The 20,039-nt window shown below is 42.1% G+C and overlaps 1 protein-coding gene across 1 annotated transcript in view; it reads left to right on the plus strand.

Moving 5' to 3' along the window:
- The window catches only part of COG6 (component of oligomeric golgi complex 6), a 152,540-nt gene that overhangs the window by 95,820 nt on the left and 36,681 nt on the right, over positions 1–20,039 (plus strand). Inside the window, 4 exon segments of the mRNA XM_044287377.1 lie at positions 728–845; positions 14,944–15,075; positions 15,353–15,520; positions 15,881–15,988. Coding sequence (XP_044143312.1) covers positions 728–845; positions 14,944–15,075; positions 15,353–15,520; positions 15,881–15,988 — 526 coding nt within the window.

Consider the following 20,039-nt stretch of genomic DNA (forward strand, 5'->3'; position numbering starts at 1 on the left):
TGCTGTCTGCTTGACGAAAACTGAGCCAAACGGATCCATCCTGGCACACAATGTAAGCCAATGGGGACGTATCTGGCACAATAAAAAAAAAAAGATCAGTCTCCCTTTGACTTTCAGTGGAGTTCATGACTGCTCCGTCTTGGCTATGTTACAGGTAATACAAACGGATCCGTTCTGATGCATGTGGTTGTATTATTGTAACGGATCAGTTTTTGAAGATCCATGATGGATCCGCCCAAAACGCGAGTGTGAAAGTAGCCTTAGAGGTGTCTAGCAGCCACTTATCAGGGGAGCAGAACACACGTGTTAATGAGTTCAGGGTAACAGGCGGCAGTGCCATCAGCTTCCATATGCTTGTGACCACTTGCGTGTAACTCTGCTTTCTCCTCTCCATGCACCTAGCTCCCTCACAAACCCAATTATCAGGAGAATAGTGCAATTCTGATTCTCTAGACACCACTTCCTTGTAGTGCATTGTGTTGAAAGCATTGCACCCTGGCTGAACCTATTACTTCTGACTCCTACCGTAGCTTGCTATCACATTTATTTGTTTTCTGCATGGATGCTAATGTTCATTTATCTGACTGATCAAATCCAAAGTGGAGCAGTTCTGAAATGGTAATTCACATGTATTCTCACAAAAGTCAATTGCTCCGATTCAGCCTTCACAGCATTACATTAGAATTGTTGGTTATTTCATTTACTATAAACTGCAATTTCCTTTTAGTGCGATCGTTGGCACGAGTGGATCGGCACTGCTGACTACTATCGAAGAAATGCACTTGCTAAGTAAAAAGATATTCTTCAACAGTCTGACTTTACATGCAAGTAAACTCTTGGACAAGGTAAGTAGCTGAGACCCTACACCAGTAAATGCAGTTTTTTTTCCCCTCAATTCTGGTAATGATTGGAAAAATAAATCTGGAATAGAGACGTATTACCCGGCTGTAAACCACCTGGCTGCCTCTGGTTATCTCCATTAAAATCTGGGTTAAAATGGTGGAGTTTTCTACAGTGTTCCTCTCTTTGGTAGCCCATACTAGAAGTGGTGGAGGTAACACAAATGCAATAAAAACAAAACAAAAAAAAAAAACCATAACCGTATTATGCAAATATATATTAGAGAAGGCTCACCTACTGATCAAAAGATGGAATGGGTGCACCTACAGGGAAGATTCACCCAATCTTCTAAAAGATAGTTGAAAAGTAGAAAAATAGTAGGGCACACCTTCATTCAGCTGCACATGGAGAGTTTGTAAAGACAATAGGTTTATCCAAACTAAATTGTATACAATGTTACATAAAATACTTATTTAAGAAATATATATCCACATACTATATTATACTCATAAAATTAGCTAAAAATAAAAGGTAAAAACATAAAGGGAATAATCCTAGTGGATCCCTGTATTTAATCAACACTTCCTATAGGATGGAGCTGTATAAATAAATAACGTTGTTCCTCTGGTGAATTCACTGGCCCAATTGATATCACAGTCGGCGATATTTGGGTTTAAGAAAAATAGTCGGATAGTCAAATGGAATCCTCAATATAGTCACTTGTAGTTGCTTGATTAAATCGCTTTGTATATTCGATATAGTACCGTATATTCCGGCGTATAAGACGACTGGGCGTATAAGACGACCCCCAACTTTTCCAGTTGAAATATAGGGTTTGGGCTATACTCGCCGTATAAGACTACCCCTCCAACAACATTTACTTTGGCATCAAGATCTGCAGGTAATTGTTGTGCAATTTTCGTCTTTTGCCTCAGTACCATACTATGCCTTTCCAAGAATCTAGTACACCAGGATGCAGTGGCCTTAAATCTGTTGCTGTGATCTGGGTTAGATTTGGCCACTGAAGTGCAAACAAACGTATTTTATTTTGTGTCACTACATAACCGTTTTGGCGATGCTCATTCACCATGTCTGCTACATGTTTTTTTTGTTCTGGCCAATGTGGGGTGCCTCTCCTTAATGCACACTTACCCCTTGGCATACTCTTTAATGCTTTTAATTTGCTTTCCAGTCGCAAACCATCTTTTCTGTTACTCCATATTGTCTTGCAGCAGCGCAGTTATTATGTTCCATGGCAAAGTTTACAACTTTAAGTTTGAAACTGGCTTCATATTTCTTTCTTCTTGCTGGTAGAGCCATGATGGGGTCTTGACTGTTAGCCATTTGTATACTGTACTGTATGTACTGGCGCTATACTGTATGAACCGATGCAGATACTGGTGCTGTACTGTATGTACAGGTACAGATATTGGTGCTGTACTGTATTCACCACCACATGTATCTGCTCCCCAGATAGACTGTTTTTTCACCACAGATAAGATGCACACCAAACTTCATTAGAGATCCGCCAACATTAGAATTGGCTGAAGTGCAGATGCTCCTGCTCCCCCCCGCCTTCCCTCAGAATCGCCAATCCAACCCAGTATACAACATCCAGCCAATCACAGCAAGCGATGTACCGGTATTTTCTGTGTACACTGCATACAAAGCCTGCTTGGATTGGGTGGGTCAGCTCTCCCTGCCCAGCCCTCCCTGTCTTCAAGATGATCTGAGCGGTAGTACGCAATGTGATACTGCCGGCATGAGAAAACCACTGAGAGCAGGGAGAGGGGGCTGCTTCAGGAGCGGCTGGTCGGGATGCAGCACACGGTGGCTCAGCTAGAGGGCGCCTGTCCCTGAAGCTGGAGAAGCACAGCTTCTCCAGTCCGGCTAGGAGGTAAGTTTCATCACGCTGTATACCGGCATATCAGACAACACCCGGCGTATAAGACGACCCCCGACTTTTGAGAAGATTTTCATGTGTTAAAAAGTAGTCTTATTTGCAGGAATATACAGTACCTCAGATATCGCTGCCTGCATGTACACTCACTCGGCTCTAATTTACTCACTGTTTTGTTGAGTTTTGCCGGTTATGTTGCGTCTATCGTGGCGTCCCATGTGTAGTATGGTTGCTGCAGGCAGTAATCTGGCTTCCAGAAGACTTGTCTGTGGGTTTGGGGATCTTCGGTAATCGTTTGTAGGTGTGCCGTACAAGTGATTTCCTGATGTGATTCCTGCGCAGATGATTAATTAAGCGCAAGGTCAGGTTTCACTAAGGTTGTAGGTTTTCGGCTTTTCCTTTGTAAATTTCGATACCGATTCCTCTCCCTGTGTTTTGCTTGAAGCGCTTCAATATTCCGGTCCTGTACTTTGTTTCATGGGGCTGTTGATCACCTACGCGTTTCGGAGTTAACTAAGACTCCTTCCTCAGTGGCTATTTTTTCCCATGAAAATGATCGATTTATATACACCTTACCAGGTGTAGTCCAGCTTAATTTGATTGTGCTATGCTGAAGATATGACATGGACTTCTTGGGATCGCACAGTGTTATATAGTGTTATATAGGAACATATTGTCTTATCTATGTATAAACCATTGTGTTTAAACTGTAAGATTATATATAGTATGGGATTTAAAAACCAATATTCAAATCTTCATGTGAATATATAAAAATATAATAAAATACAATATAGTAAAATAAGATGTGATAAAATAAAAATGGCATAATTTAACATCTTCAGCATAGCACAATCAAATTAACCTGGACTACACCTGGTAAGGTGTATATAAATTGATCATTTTCATGGAAAAAATAGCCACTGAGGAAGGAGTCTTAGTTTAACTCCGAAACGCGTATGGTGATCAACAGCCCCATGAAACAAAGTACAGGACCGGAATATTGAAGCGCTTCAAGCAAAACACAGGGAGAGGGATCGGTATCGAAATTTACAAAGGAAAAGCCGAAAACCTACAACCTTAGTGAAACCTGACCTTGCGCTTAATTAATCACCTGCGCAGGAATAACATCAGGAAATCACTTGTACGGCACACCTACAAACGATTACCGAAGATCCCCAAACCCACAGACAAGTCTTCTGGAAGTCAGATTACTGCCTGCAGCAACCATACTACACGTGGGACGCCACGATAGACGCAACATAACCGGCAAAACTCAACAAAACGGTGAGTAAATTAGAGCCGTGTGAGTGTACATGCAGGCAGCGATATCTGAAGTACTATATCGAATATACAAAGCGATTTAATCAAGCAAATACAAGTGACTATCTGACTATTTTTCTTAAACCCAAATATCGCCGACTGTGATATTAATTGGGCCAGTGGATTCATCAGAGGAACAACGTTATTTATTTATACAGCTCCATCCTATAGGAAGTGTTGATTAAATGCAGGGATCCACTAGGATTATTCCCTTTGTTTTTCCCTTTTATTTTTATTTGATTTTAGGAGTATAATATAGTATGTGGATATATATTTCTTAAATAAGTATTTTATGTAACATTGTTTGTATACAATTTAGTTTGAATAAACCTATTGTCTTTACAAACTCTCCATGTGCAGCTGAATGAAGGTGTGCCCTATTTTTCTACTTTATAACCGTGTTATGGCCAGGCAAAATTGCAAAAAGCAACATATTCCCATAAACGTGATGATTAATCAAAACTATGCAAACCTTTTTTTGCGTTCTTGAACATGTACTAAAGCAATCAGCATCTTCATGGAATATCACTTTAAATTTTTCTTCTCCATTATCCTGACTCCTCAATTTACCAAATCTTAAAGGGGTCGTCTCACTTAAGCAAATGGCATTTATCATGTAGAAAAAGTTAATGCAAGGCACTTACTAATGTATTGTGATTGTCCATATTGCCTCCTTTGCTGGCAATATTTATTTTTTCATCGCATTAAACACTGCTTGCTTCCATGGTTACAGACCACCCTAAAATCCATCAGCGGTGGTTGTGCTTGCACACTAGGGTTGTTGTCGGTATCGAAATATCGATATCCTATCGATACAATCCACACCGAGATTTGAAATGTATCCATATTAGGCTGCGCTACTGCACGGTCTAGTATCAGAGAACATGAGTGCACTGCTGTCGGCGCGCACCGTGTTCTCCTCTGCAGCAGGAGTCACTCTCTCCCTCCCCTGCCAATAAGAAGAGAGAGGGGCTGGTTCACTGCGCCACCAATAAAAGTTAACGTTTATTACAAATACAGATGCCAGCAGCAGAATCACGTAGCCGCGATCAGCGGCGGTTAACCCCTCAGGTGTGACACCTAAGGGGTTAACTGCACTGATCGCAGCTCCCAGCTATGTGATTCTGCTGCCGGCGCCCGCCTCCTGTATTAAAGGTTAATTATCTAACATTAAAATCATTGGTGGCAGTGACCATAGAGTCCCCTCCCCTCCTCCTCATTGGTGGCAGTGGTAGCTTCTGATCGGAGCCCCAGCAATCTAATCCTGTGGCTCCGATCGGTTACCATGGCAGCCAGGGCTTCAGTAGCGTCCTGGCTGCCATGGTAATCTCCCTGCTGCTGTGTATACTATACCCAGGGTAGCAGGGAGAGTGTAAAGTCCTATTCACCCTAATAGAGCTCTATAGTTATTAAATAAAATTAAATAGTTATTAAATAAAAAGTAAAAAAATTTTTTTACAAAAAACACCATATTATTAAGTATAAATCACCCCCTTTCCCAATTTTACATATAAAATGTATAAACAATAAATAAATAAACTTATTACATATCACTAAGTGCTGCACCAAGCGATCAAAAAGGCGTATGCCCCCCAAAATAGTATAAATTTAACGCCTCATTCCGCAAAAATTTTGCCCCTATCTAAGACAATTGCCCCAAAAAATTTAAAAAACTATGGCTCTCAGACTATGGAGACACTAAAACATTTTTATTTAATTTTTTGTTTAAAAAATGCTTTTATTGTGTTAAATGTGATTTTTATTTTAAAGTAGACATTATGTATCGCCGCGTCCGTAACAACCTGCTCTATAAAAATAGCACATGATCTAACGCAGTGTTTCCCAACCAGTGTGCCTTCAGCTGTTGCAAAACTACAACTGCCAGCATGCCCGGACAGCATTTGGCTGTGCGGGCATGCTGGGAGTTGTAGTTTTGTAACAGCTGGAGGCACACTGGTTGGGAAACACTGATCTAACCTGTCAGATGAACGTTGTAAATAACAAAATATAAAAACTGCCAAAACGGCTATTTTTTTGTTACCTTGCCTCACAAAAAGTGTAATATAGAGCAACCAGAAATTATATGTACCCTAAAATAGTACCAACAAAACTGCAACCTTATCCCATAGTTTACAAAATCCAAAATGAGGTCATTTTTTGGGAGTTTCTACTCTAGGGGTGTATCAGGCAGGCTTCAAATGTGACATGGCAACTTAAAATTATTCCGGTGAAATGTGCCCTCTAAAAACCACATGGCGCTCCTTTCCTTATGTGCCCTGCCTTGTGCCCATACAGCAGTTTACGATAACATATGGGGTGTTTCTGTAAACTACAGAATCAGGGTAATAAATGTTACGTTTTGTTTGGCTTTTAACCCTTGCTTTGTTACTGGAAAAAATGGATTAAAATGGAAAATCTGCCCAAAAAGTGAAATTCTGAAATGTCCTCTACATTTTCCTTTAATTCTTGTGGAACACCTAAAGGGCTAACAAAGTTGGTAAAATCAGTTTTGAATACCTTGAGGGGTGTAGTTTGTTAAATGGGGTCATTTTTGGGTGGTTTCTATTATGTAAGCCTCACAAAGTGACTTCAGACCTGAACTGGTCCTTAAAAAGTGGGTTTCGAAAAAAAAAAATTGAAAAATTTTAAGATTTGCTTCTTAACTTCTAAGCCTTTTAACGTCCCCAAAAAAGAAAATGGCATTCTCAAAATGATCAAAACATAGAGTAGACATATGGGAAATGTAAAGTAATAACTATTATGTGAGGTATCACTCTGTTTTTAAAGCAGAGAAATAGAAATTTGGAAAGTTGCGAATTTTTTAAATTTTTTGTTAAATTTGGTATTTTTTTTATAAAAATGAAAAATATTGACTGAAATTTACCACTATCATGAAGTACTATGTGTCACGAGAAAACATTCTCAGAATGGCTTGAATAAGTAAAAGCGTTCCAAAGTTATTACCACATAAATGGACACATGTCAAATTTCCCAAAAAACTGCCTGGTCCTTAAGCTGAAAAATGGCAGGGCCTGCCTGGTCCTTAAGCTGAAAAATGGCAGGGCCCTGAAGGGGTTGAAATTCAGACATAGCAGCTATCGTGATGTGGGCTCATTACTGGTTATATACCATTACAGAGGGGGAAAGGGGCACCCAGTTGGGTTGCCATGGGCTGCTGATTTGGTTACTGTGGCAGCAAGGGTCAAAGGTCCGCAGGGGTCTGCCATCATCAGTATCTACTTATGAGGCCCTGCCATTCAGAGAATTATTTTCGGAACCTTATTTGCATGTCTTCACAGCACGTTCCTTCAATCATAATAAGGCTACTTTCACACTTGCGGCAGTGTGATCCGGCGGGCAGTTCCGTTGTCGGAACTGGCCGCCGGATCCGCCGATCTGCTGCTGCCTGAAAGCATTTGTGAGACGGATCCGGATGCGGATCCGTCTCACAAATGCATTGCAAGGACGGATCCGTCTCTCCGCTTGTCATGCGGACCGACGGATCCGTCTTGTACATTTTTCGCATTTTTACCGATCTGCGCATGCCGGAAACGACGGATCCGGCATTCCGGTATTCTGAATGCCGGATCCGGCGCTAATACATTCCTATGGGAAAAAATGCCGGATCCGGCGTTCAGGCATGTCTTCAGTTTTTTTCGCCGGAGAAAAAACCGTAGCATGCTACGGTTTTCTCTTTTGCCTGATCAGTCAAAACGACTGAACTGAAGACATCCTGATGCAAACTGAACGGATTACTCTCCATTCAGAATGCATGGGGATATGCCTGATCAGTTCTTTTCCGGTATAGAGCCCCTAGGACGGAACTCTATGCCGGAAAAGAAAAACGCTAGTGTGAAAGTACCCTAATACGCGTTGTCAGAATCACCTTGGGTTAAGGGAGTTTGGGGATAATGGGGCGGGGATAAAAAAAAAATGTATCAAGATGTTTTATTAGGTTTTGACATCATTTGTACTGACATGCCACAAATGTTATGTTGTATCAGGTTATACATGTTGCGAAATGTCAATGGCTTATATTTTGTATAATCTGTCTTGATAAATAAACAGAAATAAAAATTAAAAAAAGCGCCATTTACTCCAAAATGATACCAATGAAAAACACAAGTCGTCTCTCAAAAATCAAGCCCTCACACAACTCTATAGAAATAAAAATAAAAAAGTTATGGGTTTTGAGAAGCGGCGATGCAAAAACATTTTTTTTCTTTTAATAAAAGGGTTTTATTGCAAAAAAGTTGTAAAATGTAAAAAAAACTACATGTATTTGGTATCACTGTAATCGTACTGACCCAGTGAATAAAGATATTATGTTATTTATACCGAAAAATGAACGCTGTAAAATTTATAACGTAAAAACTCAGTGGCAGTATTGCGGTTTTTCCCATCTCCCTCCCAAAAGAGTTAATAAAAGTTAATCAGAAAGTTTTGTGTACCCCAAAATGGCGCCATTAAAAACAACTTGTTTTGCAAAAAACATGCCCTCATAAAGCTATATAGACGGAAAAATAAAAAAGTTATAGCTCTTGGAACGCAACGATGCAAAAAAGAAGAAAAATGCTTGGTCAGTAAGGCCCAACACAGTCTGGTCACTAAGGGGTTAATATTGCCAGTACACAGGGCATTGATTGGGCATGAACTGTTGCTTTCTAATCAATGTCAATTTGTGGAAGCTTCATTTACATGGCAATAGTGGCTGATAGTGTGAATATGAAGTTTTTTTTCTGCCAGGAACTTTTCCTACAGGTGCCCAGGAGGTAGAGCTTCACTGTGAAATGCTGTTTGTGTTTGGCCTAATGCACACAACTGTGTGTGTTTTGCAGTCTGTATCCCAGCCATGTGCGGCCCCATTGAAATGAATAGATCTGAATCCGATCCACCAAAAATGCGGACTGAAAATACGGCCATGTGCATGAGGCCTTGAGCTGTACCACAGCCTCTCTCCTCAGCTGTAGTGGATGCTTCAGCTATTACTCAGAGCAGAGGTGAGGGACTCTGAATCAGAGAGCACTTCACAGGGAAGCTCAGCCCTGGAGCAGAACCTGGCAGAACAAAACTTAATGTTCACACTGCACACAATCTCCAGAAAAGGTATGTTTGTCCTGTTCTCCTCAGCCCCTATCTAGCGCTGTCAGCAGTTTAGCATGGTTAAAACTACTGATAGACTCCCTTTAATAATGCTGCACTAGTTTAGAAGACCCCAAAAAGGAGACCAACAGTATTCATATATTCAATGTGGCTAAAATAAGGACATAAGTGTAATTTTTTGTTCTCTTCTCTCAAGTTGTGTTTAGGTTGTATTCAGCTGGTTTTATAGTTATTTGTGCTTGTGGGAGATGTGTGATAGCAAACACCTTCATATAATCAAATTCAAATTTTCATTAATTAATAATCTTTTCATTAATATGTAGCTTATTTTACTGCTATGTAAGCAAAAACAAAACAAAAAACCTGCTGTTTGTGTGTTCTAGTTCAGTCAGTTACTGAGGTATATCTTGTGGTCGTCGTACATGACACAAAGTGAGCTACTCGCCAGATTATTATTGGTATTGATTGTGCTTTGAACAACCTGTTCCTGGTCACGGCTTTGCCGTGTTCAGGGGTATTTTTACTTTAATTTAAACCTGCAGTATGATGATGTTTTCATCTTGAGGTTGCACGATGCTCATGCTTGGTAAAGCTTCTAGTTTTCTGCGTTACTTTTCTGCTTAGGCTACTTTCACATTAGCATTTTCAATTTCGCTATTGAGATCTGTCATAAGATCTCAATAGCGGAAGAAAGCGCTTCAGTTTTGTCCCCATTCATTGTCAATAGGGACAAAACTAAACAAAACTAAGTGCACCAATATGCATTCTGTTCAGTTTTGTTGGCGCTCCCATAGCGGACAGAATAACGCTGCAAGCAGATGTGGTGCGGAGCCAAACGGATCCGTCCTGACACACAATGTAAGTCAATAGGGACGGATCCGCTTTCTCTGACACAATAGAAAATGGATCCGTCCCCCATTGACTTTCAATCCGTATCCGTCATGGCTATAGAAGACATAATACAACCAGTTCCGTTCATGACGGATACATGCTGTTGCATTATGGTAACAGAGAGGTTTTTCCATGACTGATCTGCAAATAACACTAATGTGAAAGTAGCCTATATAAGGCTGCTGTAAATGATCGCGAGTGAAGCGCCTGCATTTCAATAACAGGTTAAAAATATAGCCCTGCTTAGAATACCTGCTGCACTGCCCTGTTGTTTATGTCCCCAGTATCTATGGAGGGGGGAGTATAAAGTCTTACCATAAGATGGCAAAAAAATTCCCAATTGGTAAAAATGTGATGATTTAAAGGGAACCTGTCGCCAGTTTTATGGTGTCCTAACTAAGGGCAACATAAATAAGTGACTAATTCTCTTAGCAAAATGCTGGGTCACTTTCTTTAGTTGACTCATAATAATGAGTCCTGAATATTCATGAGCTCCTGACACTCCCCGCCCACCTGCTGCTGAATGACAGTTAGTTATTTTCCAAATGAATCAGCGGCAGGTGGTCAGGGGAGTGGCTATAGCTCTGAATAAAAAAAAACGCTGGACTCACTGACATCACGCTGGACTCAAATCAGCTCATTAGCATGCGGCATCTTTGTGTGTATATTATGAGGTAACCATCTGTCACACCAGTAAGTGAATACATCTAAGGCACTTTTTAGTAGTTAATGATTGTATATAATTAGTTAGATTATAATCAAATATCCACATGACAGGTTCCCTTTAAAGAGGTTGCAGGCTTTTTTAATAGACCCATGTAGTTTTGAGCGAAGCGAGCTTTGGATGCTTCATCCGAAGTCGCTTTGTTCAAAACTTCAGAAAAATACTCTATGGAGATCCATCTCCGTACACTATTAGAAATGATGGGCTCCGATGAGCTGAAGTTAGTTATTCATGAACTCGCCCGTGACTTCGTTGAATAACTTCTGTAGTTGATTTTTAAAGTGGAAAACCACTTTAAAACTTGAAAACTAACCCTGCTTCGGTTCTGAGGTACTAGTCAGAACTGAAGCTGAGTTCGGTTTCAAGTTTTAAAGTGGTTTTCCACTTTAAAAATCACCCTGTCTTCCAGTCACCATTCTGCAAACTTCTGGATAGACTGGGTCACGTCTGCCGCTGCAGCCAGTGACTGGCCACTGTGGTAACTCAAGTGACACTTGACCCTGCAGTGATGTGCCGCTTGGGGACACCTTACCCCTGAGGTTAATCCATTAATTCTTTTTAGGACTGCTGGAGATGGCCAAATGCTGTTCTCAATTTTTCTTCATCAGCCCCATAGAAATGTATGGAGTGGCAGTGCACATGCTCGACCTGCTGCTCCATTCACACAGGGACACAGGATTCTTAGTCTCGTGATCAGTGGGAATCTCAGAGGTTGTGTGCCGACCGCTCCTAAAATGTCCACATCCTGCCGCCTGCTTACATGTCGGTCCCCACAGCGGCCGCACCCTCCTAGTTCTGAGACCTCTAGGTGCAGGTTGGCTATGTATAGGGAGGCCACGGTGGGTTTGTGCTGCTCAGGGTCCATTTATTGCTGCATATAACAGTGTCGGATAAGGGGTGGTGCAGACGGCTCCTCTGGGAGCGGGCGCTGTGAGGTCACTGGCCTCTGCCTTCTGCATTACTACTAGCGTGCGGAGGGCTTGACGCAGCTGCAAGTGCACTGGAGGGAGGGGGCGAGCAGTTTTTTATTTTTTTTATTTTTTTACATTAAACTTTATATATACTTTTACAAACAAGCTGCATGTTAATGGGGGCTCCATGACCCGCGGACACATTTCTAACATAAACTGCCGTGCAAGTCACTTTGGTTTTATGAGGTGAGGACTGTTATTTCCCCCCCCCCCTTTTTTTTTTTTTTTTTTTTTTTTTTTTTTTTTTTTTAAAAGAGCATCTTTCACATAAAGCCCATCCACAGCTATTGGTCATATGCTTGTGCTCTGGCTGCTTTGCAGGATCACAGTGCCAGCCTGGGTACCCCCAAAATAGTGTACATCAAATTACAAGCATAACCGCATGCAGTATGTCTTCGTGGCCACAGCTGCCACATGCAGTATAACGCCTCCCTGTGGCCCCCAGGTACAGTATAACGCCTCCCTGTGGCCCCCAGGTACAGTATAACGCCTCCCTGTGGCCCCCAGGTACAGTATAACGCCTCCCTGTGGCCCCCATACAAATTAAAGGGGTTCTGCACTTTGTTTTAACTGATGATCTATCCTCTGGATAGATCATCAGCATCTGATCGGCGGGGGTCCAACACCCGGGACCCCCGCCGATCAGCTGTTTGAAAAGGCAGCGGCGCTCCAGTTTACCGCCGGCCCAATGAGGTCACGACTAAAATCAACTAGCGTGGGCGGGGCTCAACTCCATTTAAGTAAACAGAGCTTAGCCCCGCCCACGCTAGTTGATACTAGTCATGACGTCACTCGGCCAGCGGTAAACAGTGGGAAGCCGCGGCGCTACTGGAGCGACGCTGCCTTCTCAAACAGCTGATCGGCGGGGGTCCCGGTTGTCGAACCCCCGCCGATCAGAAGCTGATGATCTATCCAGAGGATAGATCATCAGTTAAAACAAAGTACAGAACCCCTTTAATGTCTCCTTGTGGCTGCCCCATACAGTATAACATCTCCTTTTGGCCCCCATACAGTATGTCTCCTGGTGGTCCACCGCCCCATGCAGTATAATGTCACCTTGTTGCCCCTATACAGTATAACGTCTCTTTGTGGCCCCAAGTGTTATTTTCTTCTAAATGGGCATTTAGCGAGATAATATATATATATATATATATATATATATATATATATATATATATATATATATATATATATATATATATATATTATATATTTATTATTGCAATAAGTTTCTTAATATCGTTATCATGGGAATAGTTTTGATATCGCCCAACACTAAGGCGAACAAAGACAGAGGTTTTGTGAGGATCCGGAATTACGTGTGGGATTGTATCTGGAAAGCAGGTGAGAGATGAGAGGAGGGGACAGTCTGTGGACGGCCTTATATGTAGTTAGTATTTTCAACTGAATTCACTGGGTAATAGGGAGCAAATGAAGGGACTGGTAGAGGAGAAGCGAGGGGAGAGGTGGATTAACCGGGTGCAAGAGTGCTAGATAGGAGGCCACAGACAGAGGGGGATGTTGTAGTAGTCCAGACATAAGATGAGGGTGTGCACTAGCATTTTAGCTGACTCAGAGGTGAGGAAGGAGCAAATACAAGAGAAGATATGTTCTTGAGTTGAAAACTGCAGATTGATGTGAGGGTTTGGATGTGTGGTTTAAAGGACTGAATCAAATGTTATCCCCAGACAGTGGACCTTTGAGACTGGAGAAAGTGTTGTGCTGATAATTGTAATGGATAGGTTTAGTAGGAGGCAAATGTGATGAATTCTGTTTTCTCCATGTTGAGAAGCGGAAGAAGAAGAATAAACTGATAGACACTCTGGTATTCTGGATAGCAGGGGAGTAACATCTGGCTAGAGAGGTAGATTTGAGTGTCATCAGCATAGAGGTGGTGTTGGAAGCCATGGGACTCTATGAGCTGTCCCAGGCTGAATGTATAAATGGAGAAAAGTATGGGAACCAGGACAGAGCCTTGAGGGACACCATCAGAGAAAGGGTGTGATGAGGTGGTGGTGTTTGATTGGGAAACGCTGAAGGTTCTGTTGGTGAGATACGATGACATCCAAGAGAGACCCAGGAGTTTGATGTCTTAGTTCTATGCAGCATGAAGGAGCCACATAAGAGGTAATTGAGCAATATTTTTAATTTTGTATGAACGTTGACCAGAAATCCTGAGGCCTGGGCGTCACCTTGGTCATTCTGATGAGGACTCTGAAGCCCTGTTATAGATTATAGCAGGAAACAAAGAGATAATCCCACGGCGCAAAGAACTAACCTTTGATGTCGACAGGAACTCTGTTTATTATTTTAGCAGATAGTACAATGTGTTTCGGGGGACAAGAACCCCTTCATCAGATACAGACTGCTGATAGGTATCTGCAGTCTGTACCGGATGAAGGGGTTCTTGTCCCCCTAAACACGTTGTACTATCTGCTAAAATAATAAACAGAGTTCCTGTCGATATCAAAGGCTGGTTCTTTGCGTCGTGGGATTATCTTTTTTTTTTTTTCCTTTTGGATCCATTTGCCTTCTTGGGGACTCCAGGCATCCCTACGTGGAAGTGCTTGTATCCCTGGCTGCATGACCACCTACCTCTGGGGTTTGCAATACCCTTCAAGCCCACAGTAGTGTTGTGCCTATTATATGCACAGCATGAGAAGGTGAGCCTCCTTTTGGAGTGATTCATGTACATTTTACCTGACTTTATTACTCTATGGTGCGCCTGTTATACTGATATATTATAGCAGGGCAGAAGAGTTCCTGGGTCTCAGGTTGACAATGAACCAGTTTTTAAGTCTTTCCTATCGCACATCTGGCACCACTATTTCATATAAAATCTTCATCCTCTATGTGCCAAAAAGGAGAGTCTCCCCACCGTAGTTCACACTGGAGGACATGTAAATGCTCGCCCTGTGATACGATCCTATCCAACAGTCACGGCCAGACATGGATGGGGTTGTCGGCAGCCAGATTTACTGCTTTGTAGACAAAGGTGTAATCTGAAATGTTTTTCTTTTATAGGATCACTGATTTCTATGCTCTATACAGCATGTAAAAAATGGCTGAAAAGCAGCCCGTGAATGGACACTGGATCTGTTGATTTCTGTCTGTGTCTGATAAGGTTGTGTTATTGTGAATGCATTTGTGAATGCATTTTCTGGCATTTATGTAACTAGGAACCTTCTATTTAGGTGGAGATGCCTCCTGCAGATCTTGGTCCAAGTTCTGCATTAAACCAGACCCTTGCACTTCTGCGTGAAGTTCTCGTCTCTCATGACTCTTCAGTTGGTCCCCTCGATGCCAGACAAGCTGACTTTGTGCAGGTATGAGTCTTACACATAACGTATATTACATCTGTCACTATTGGGTTATCAGCTCATTTGTTGATAGAAGATACATTCTCTATGTGGCAAACCCCTGTTAATCAATAGGAGTTCATAGGGATTGGTGCAGTTATACAAAAAGATCAGCTGGATGAGCAGTAAATGTGATGGTATCATTGGAGCGGGTGCATTCAGACTGCTTGACCGGATTTCTTCATTTACATTTCCTTTTAGACTTTCTTGCTTAGCATTTTCTGTGTCCTGGTCTCCCTCTTAGGTCCTGTCCTGTGTCCTGGATCCATTGCTACAGATGTGTACGGTCTCTGCCAGTAATTTAGGCACAGCTGACATGGCCACATACATGGTCAATTGTCTGTATGTGATGAAGACCACGTTGGCTCTTTTTGACTTCACAGACAAGCGCCTTGAGATTCTGCAATTCCAGGCAAGTGTCTCTCCAGTCTACTCCCATTGATAATACTGTACAGTACATGTGATACTACGGAGAATTGTTTATTTTAATGGAGAGAAGAGAACGTCTTTATCAGACCTGACACTGGCTTAATGCCTGCTGGTGAAAGGATCTGGTTTGTTAAAATCTACCTGCTCATTACTTCTGGTCACCCCTTCACCCCTGGCCTACAGCCTCTGTAGGGGTAATGACATGGCAGCCATTCAGGTGAATGGTCATCCTTGTAATACAACCACAGCTCAGGTCTGCCAGAACTGTAGCCGCTCTCATGGAGCTGCTCATACAACCCCTTTAAAGAGCAAATAATAATTTTTTGACCTTACACTTTCATAGATTGATGCTCATTTGGACACTCTAATTAATGAACAAGCCTCTTATGTGTTGACCAGAGCCGGATTAAGTCAAATATACAGTTGTCTGCAGCAACACAAGCCAGACCAGGTAAGAAATGTATACTAGTCTATATTAAACTCCGTCTATGGCAAATATAGAGGAAACACCAGATAATGATTCATTTCAACCATCAAAAAATATTACGTCATCAGAGCTTAAATGATGTCACTGGCCGTGCACTTGTGTTGTCCTCTTATGTCGGGGTCAAAAATATATTCACCCGTTTCTTAGTTAAATCTTTTTTCTAGACTTCTGACTTACTGTCAAAGTTCACATTGCAGTTATTAACCAGTTTCCCTAGCATACCGTACAAAACATCACATTTTCCTATTTACAGTTGCAAGAAAAAGTATGTGAACCCTTTGGAATGATATGGATTTCTGCACAAATTGGTCAAAAAAATTTGATCTGATCTTCATCTAAGTCACAACAATAGACAATCAGAGTCTGCTTAAAGGGAATCGGTCACCTAGTTTGAGCATATTAAACTGTTAACATTGCAATGTTCACTAAACTACCTTCATTCCAGCATGGGTCTTCTTTCTTTTTTTTTCATCTTGTCATTTAGATAAAAAAAAGCTATTTTTCAGATATGCTAATGAACCTTCTAGGTGCCCAGAGGGGTGTTATTCCTCTCCTCTAGTTCCCAGTAACGCCCCCCTGCAGTGCCCAGCCTGCCTTTATTTCAAGCCCAGCACGCCTCCTCATAAATAAATTTCCCCCCACAGCCGAGCCGAAGGAAATTTATTTATGAGGGGGCGTGCTGGGCTTGAAATAAAGGCGGGCTGGGCACTGCAGGGGGGCCGTTACTGGGCTGTAGAGGAGAGGAATAACACCCCTCTGGGCACCTAGAAGGTTCATTAGCATAAACGAAAAATCGCTTTTTTTATCTAAATGACAACATGAATAAAAGAAAGAAGACATGCTGGAATGAAGGTAGTTTAGTGAACATTACAATGGTAACCGTTTAATATGCTCATACTAGGTGACCGATTCCCTTTAACCACCTCCGGACCGCCTAACGCAGATCTGCGGTCCGGAGGTGGCAGCTCTGCGCAGAGTCACGCATATATGCGTCATCTCACGAGAGCCGTAATTTCCTGTAAACGCGCGCTCACAGGAACGGAAGGTAAGCGAGTGGATCTCCAGCCTGCCAGCGGCGATAACAGCGTCTAATATACCTGCTACCTGGTCCTCTGGTGGTCCCTTTTGTTTGGATCGACCACCAGAGGACACAGGTAGCTGTGTAAAGTACCACCAAACACCACTACACTACCCCCCCCCCCCGTCACTTATTAACCCCTTATGAACCCATGATCACCCCATATAGACTCCCTGATCACCCCCCTGTCATTGATCACCCCCCTGTAAGGCTCCATTCAGACGTCCGTATGATTTTTTACGGATACAAGGATCGGATCCGCAAAACACATACGGATGTCTGAATGGACCCTTACAGGGGGGTGATCAATGACAAGGGGGTGATCACACATATAGACTTCATGATCACTTCCCTGTCATTGATCACCCCCCTATAAGGCTCCATTCAGACGTCCGTATGCGTTTTGCGGATCTGATCCATGTATCCGTGGATCCGTAAAAAATCATACGGACGTCTGAATGGAGCCTTACAGGGGGGTGATCACCCCATATAGACTCCCTGATCGACCCCCTGTAAGGCTCCATTCAGATGTCCGTATGCGTTTTGCGGATCCGATCCATGTATCCGTAAAAAATCATACGGACGTCTGAATGGAGCCTTACAGGGGGGTGATCACCCCATATAGACTCCCTGATCACCCCCCTGTCATTGATCACCCCCTGTAAGGCTCCATTCAGACATTTTTTGGGGCCCAAGTTAGCGGGAAAAAAAATTTATTTTTTGTTTTTTCTTACTAAGTCTCATATTCCACTAACTTGTGTCAAAAAATAAAATCTCACATGAACTCACCATACCCCTCACGGAATCCAAATGCGTAAAATTTTTTAGACATTTATATTCTAGACTTCTTCTCACGCTTTTGGGCCCCTAAAATGCCAGGGCAGTATAAATACCCCACATGTGACCCCATTTTGGAAAGAAGACACCCCAATGTATTCCGTGAGGGGCATATTGAGTCCATGAAAGATTTACATTTTTGTCCCAAGTTAGCGGAAAGGGAGACTTTGTGAGAAAATAAAAAAAAAATCAATTTCCGCTAACTTGTGCCAAAAATAAATAAATTCTAGGAGCTCGCCATGCCCCTCACGGAATACCTTCTTTCCAAAATGGGGTCACATGTGGGGTATTTATACTGCCCTGGCATATTAGGGGCCCGAAAGCGTGAGAAGAAGTCTGGGATCCAAATGTCTAAAAATGCCCTCCTAAAAGGAATATGTGCCCCTTTGCCCACCTAGGCTGCAAAAAAGTGTCACACATCTGGTACCGCCGTACTCAGGAGAAGTTGGGCAATGTGTTTTGGGGTGTCATTTTACATATACCCATGCTGGGTGAGATAAATATCTTGGTCAAATGCCAACTTTGTATAAAAAAATGGGAAAAGTTGTCTTTTGCCAAGATATTGTAGAACCTCAGGAAACATGACAGGTGCTCAGAAAGTCAGAGCTGCTTCAAAAAGCGGAAATTCCAATTTTTGTACCATAGTTTGTAAATGCTATAACTTTTACCCAAACCATTTATTTTTTTTTACCCAAACATTTTTTTTTTTTATCAAAGACATGTAGAACAATAAATTTAGTGAAAAATTTATATATGGATGTCATTTTTTTTTGCAAAATTTTACAACTGAAAGTGAAAAATTTCATTTTTTTGCAAAAAAATCATTAAATTTCGATTAATTACAAAAAAAGTAAAAATGTCAGCAGCAATGAAATACCACCAAATGAAAGCTCTATTAGTGAGAAGAAAAGGAGGTAAAATTCATTTGGGTGGTAAGTTGCATGACCGAGCGATAAATGGTGAAAGTAGTGTAGTGCAGAAGTGTAAAAAGTGGCCTGGTCATTAAGGGGGTTTCAGCTAGCGGGGTTGAAGTGGTTAAACTAATTACACACAAAGAATGAAATGTTACCATGTTTTTATTAAACACACCATGTAAACATTCACAGTGCAGGTGGAAAAAGTATGTGAACCCTTGGATTTAATAACTGGTTGAACCTCCTTTGGCAGCAATAACTTCAACCAAACGTTTCCTGTAGTTGCAGATCAGACGTGCACAACGGTCAGGAGTAATTCTTGACCATTCCTCTTTACAGAACTGTTTCAGTTCAGCAATATTCTTGGGGTGTCTGGTGTGAATCGCTTTCTTGAGGTCATGCCACAGCATGAGGTCAGGACTCTGACTGGGCCACTCCAGAAAGCTTATTTTCTTCTGTTTTAAGCCATTCTGTTGATTTAGGCTACTTTCACACCTGCGTTATGTGCAGATCCGTCTGGTATCTGCACAGACGGATCTGCACCTATAATGCAAACTCTTATATCCGTTCAGAACGAATCAGTTTGCATTACCATGAACAAACGGATGATAATACAAAGGGATCAGTTTTGACTTACATTGAAAGTCAATGGGAGGCGGATCCGTTTTCAATTGCACTATATTGTGTTAGTAAAAACGGATCCGTCCCCATTGACTTACATTGTAAGTCAGGACGGATCAGTTTGGCTCAGTTTCGTCAGACGGACATCAAAACGCTGCAAGCAGCGTTTTGGTGTCCGCCTCCAGAACGGAATGGAGGCTGAACGGAGGCAAACTGATGCATTCTGAACGGATCCTTAGCTATTCACAATGCATTGGGGCTGAACTGATCCGTTTTAGGCCGCTTGCAGTGGCGTAGCTAGAAATGACTGGGCCCCACAGCAAATTTTTGAATGGGGTCCCCTCCCCCAGTAATTTTTTCGCAACCCCTTCCTTTCATACCACCCCCATTCCTGTGGCTAGTAAAGATCGCTCCCTCAGACCATTTTCTACACTGTCTATACTGTCACTGTATATAATTTAATTGTGTAATACTGTTGAGGGGGCCCCGACCAAATCTTTTAGTCCTCCTCCTTCTCGAAGGGGCCCCCTTCTGGGTCAGGGCCCCAAAGCAGCCGCTTCCCCTG

This window comes from Bufo gargarizans, chromosome 3, assembly GCF_014858855.1.
Source record: "Bufo gargarizans isolate SCDJY-AF-19 chromosome 3, ASM1485885v1, whole genome shotgun sequence".
Classification (NCBI taxonomy): Eukaryota; Metazoa; Chordata; class Amphibia; order Anura; family Bufonidae; genus Bufo; species Bufo gargarizans.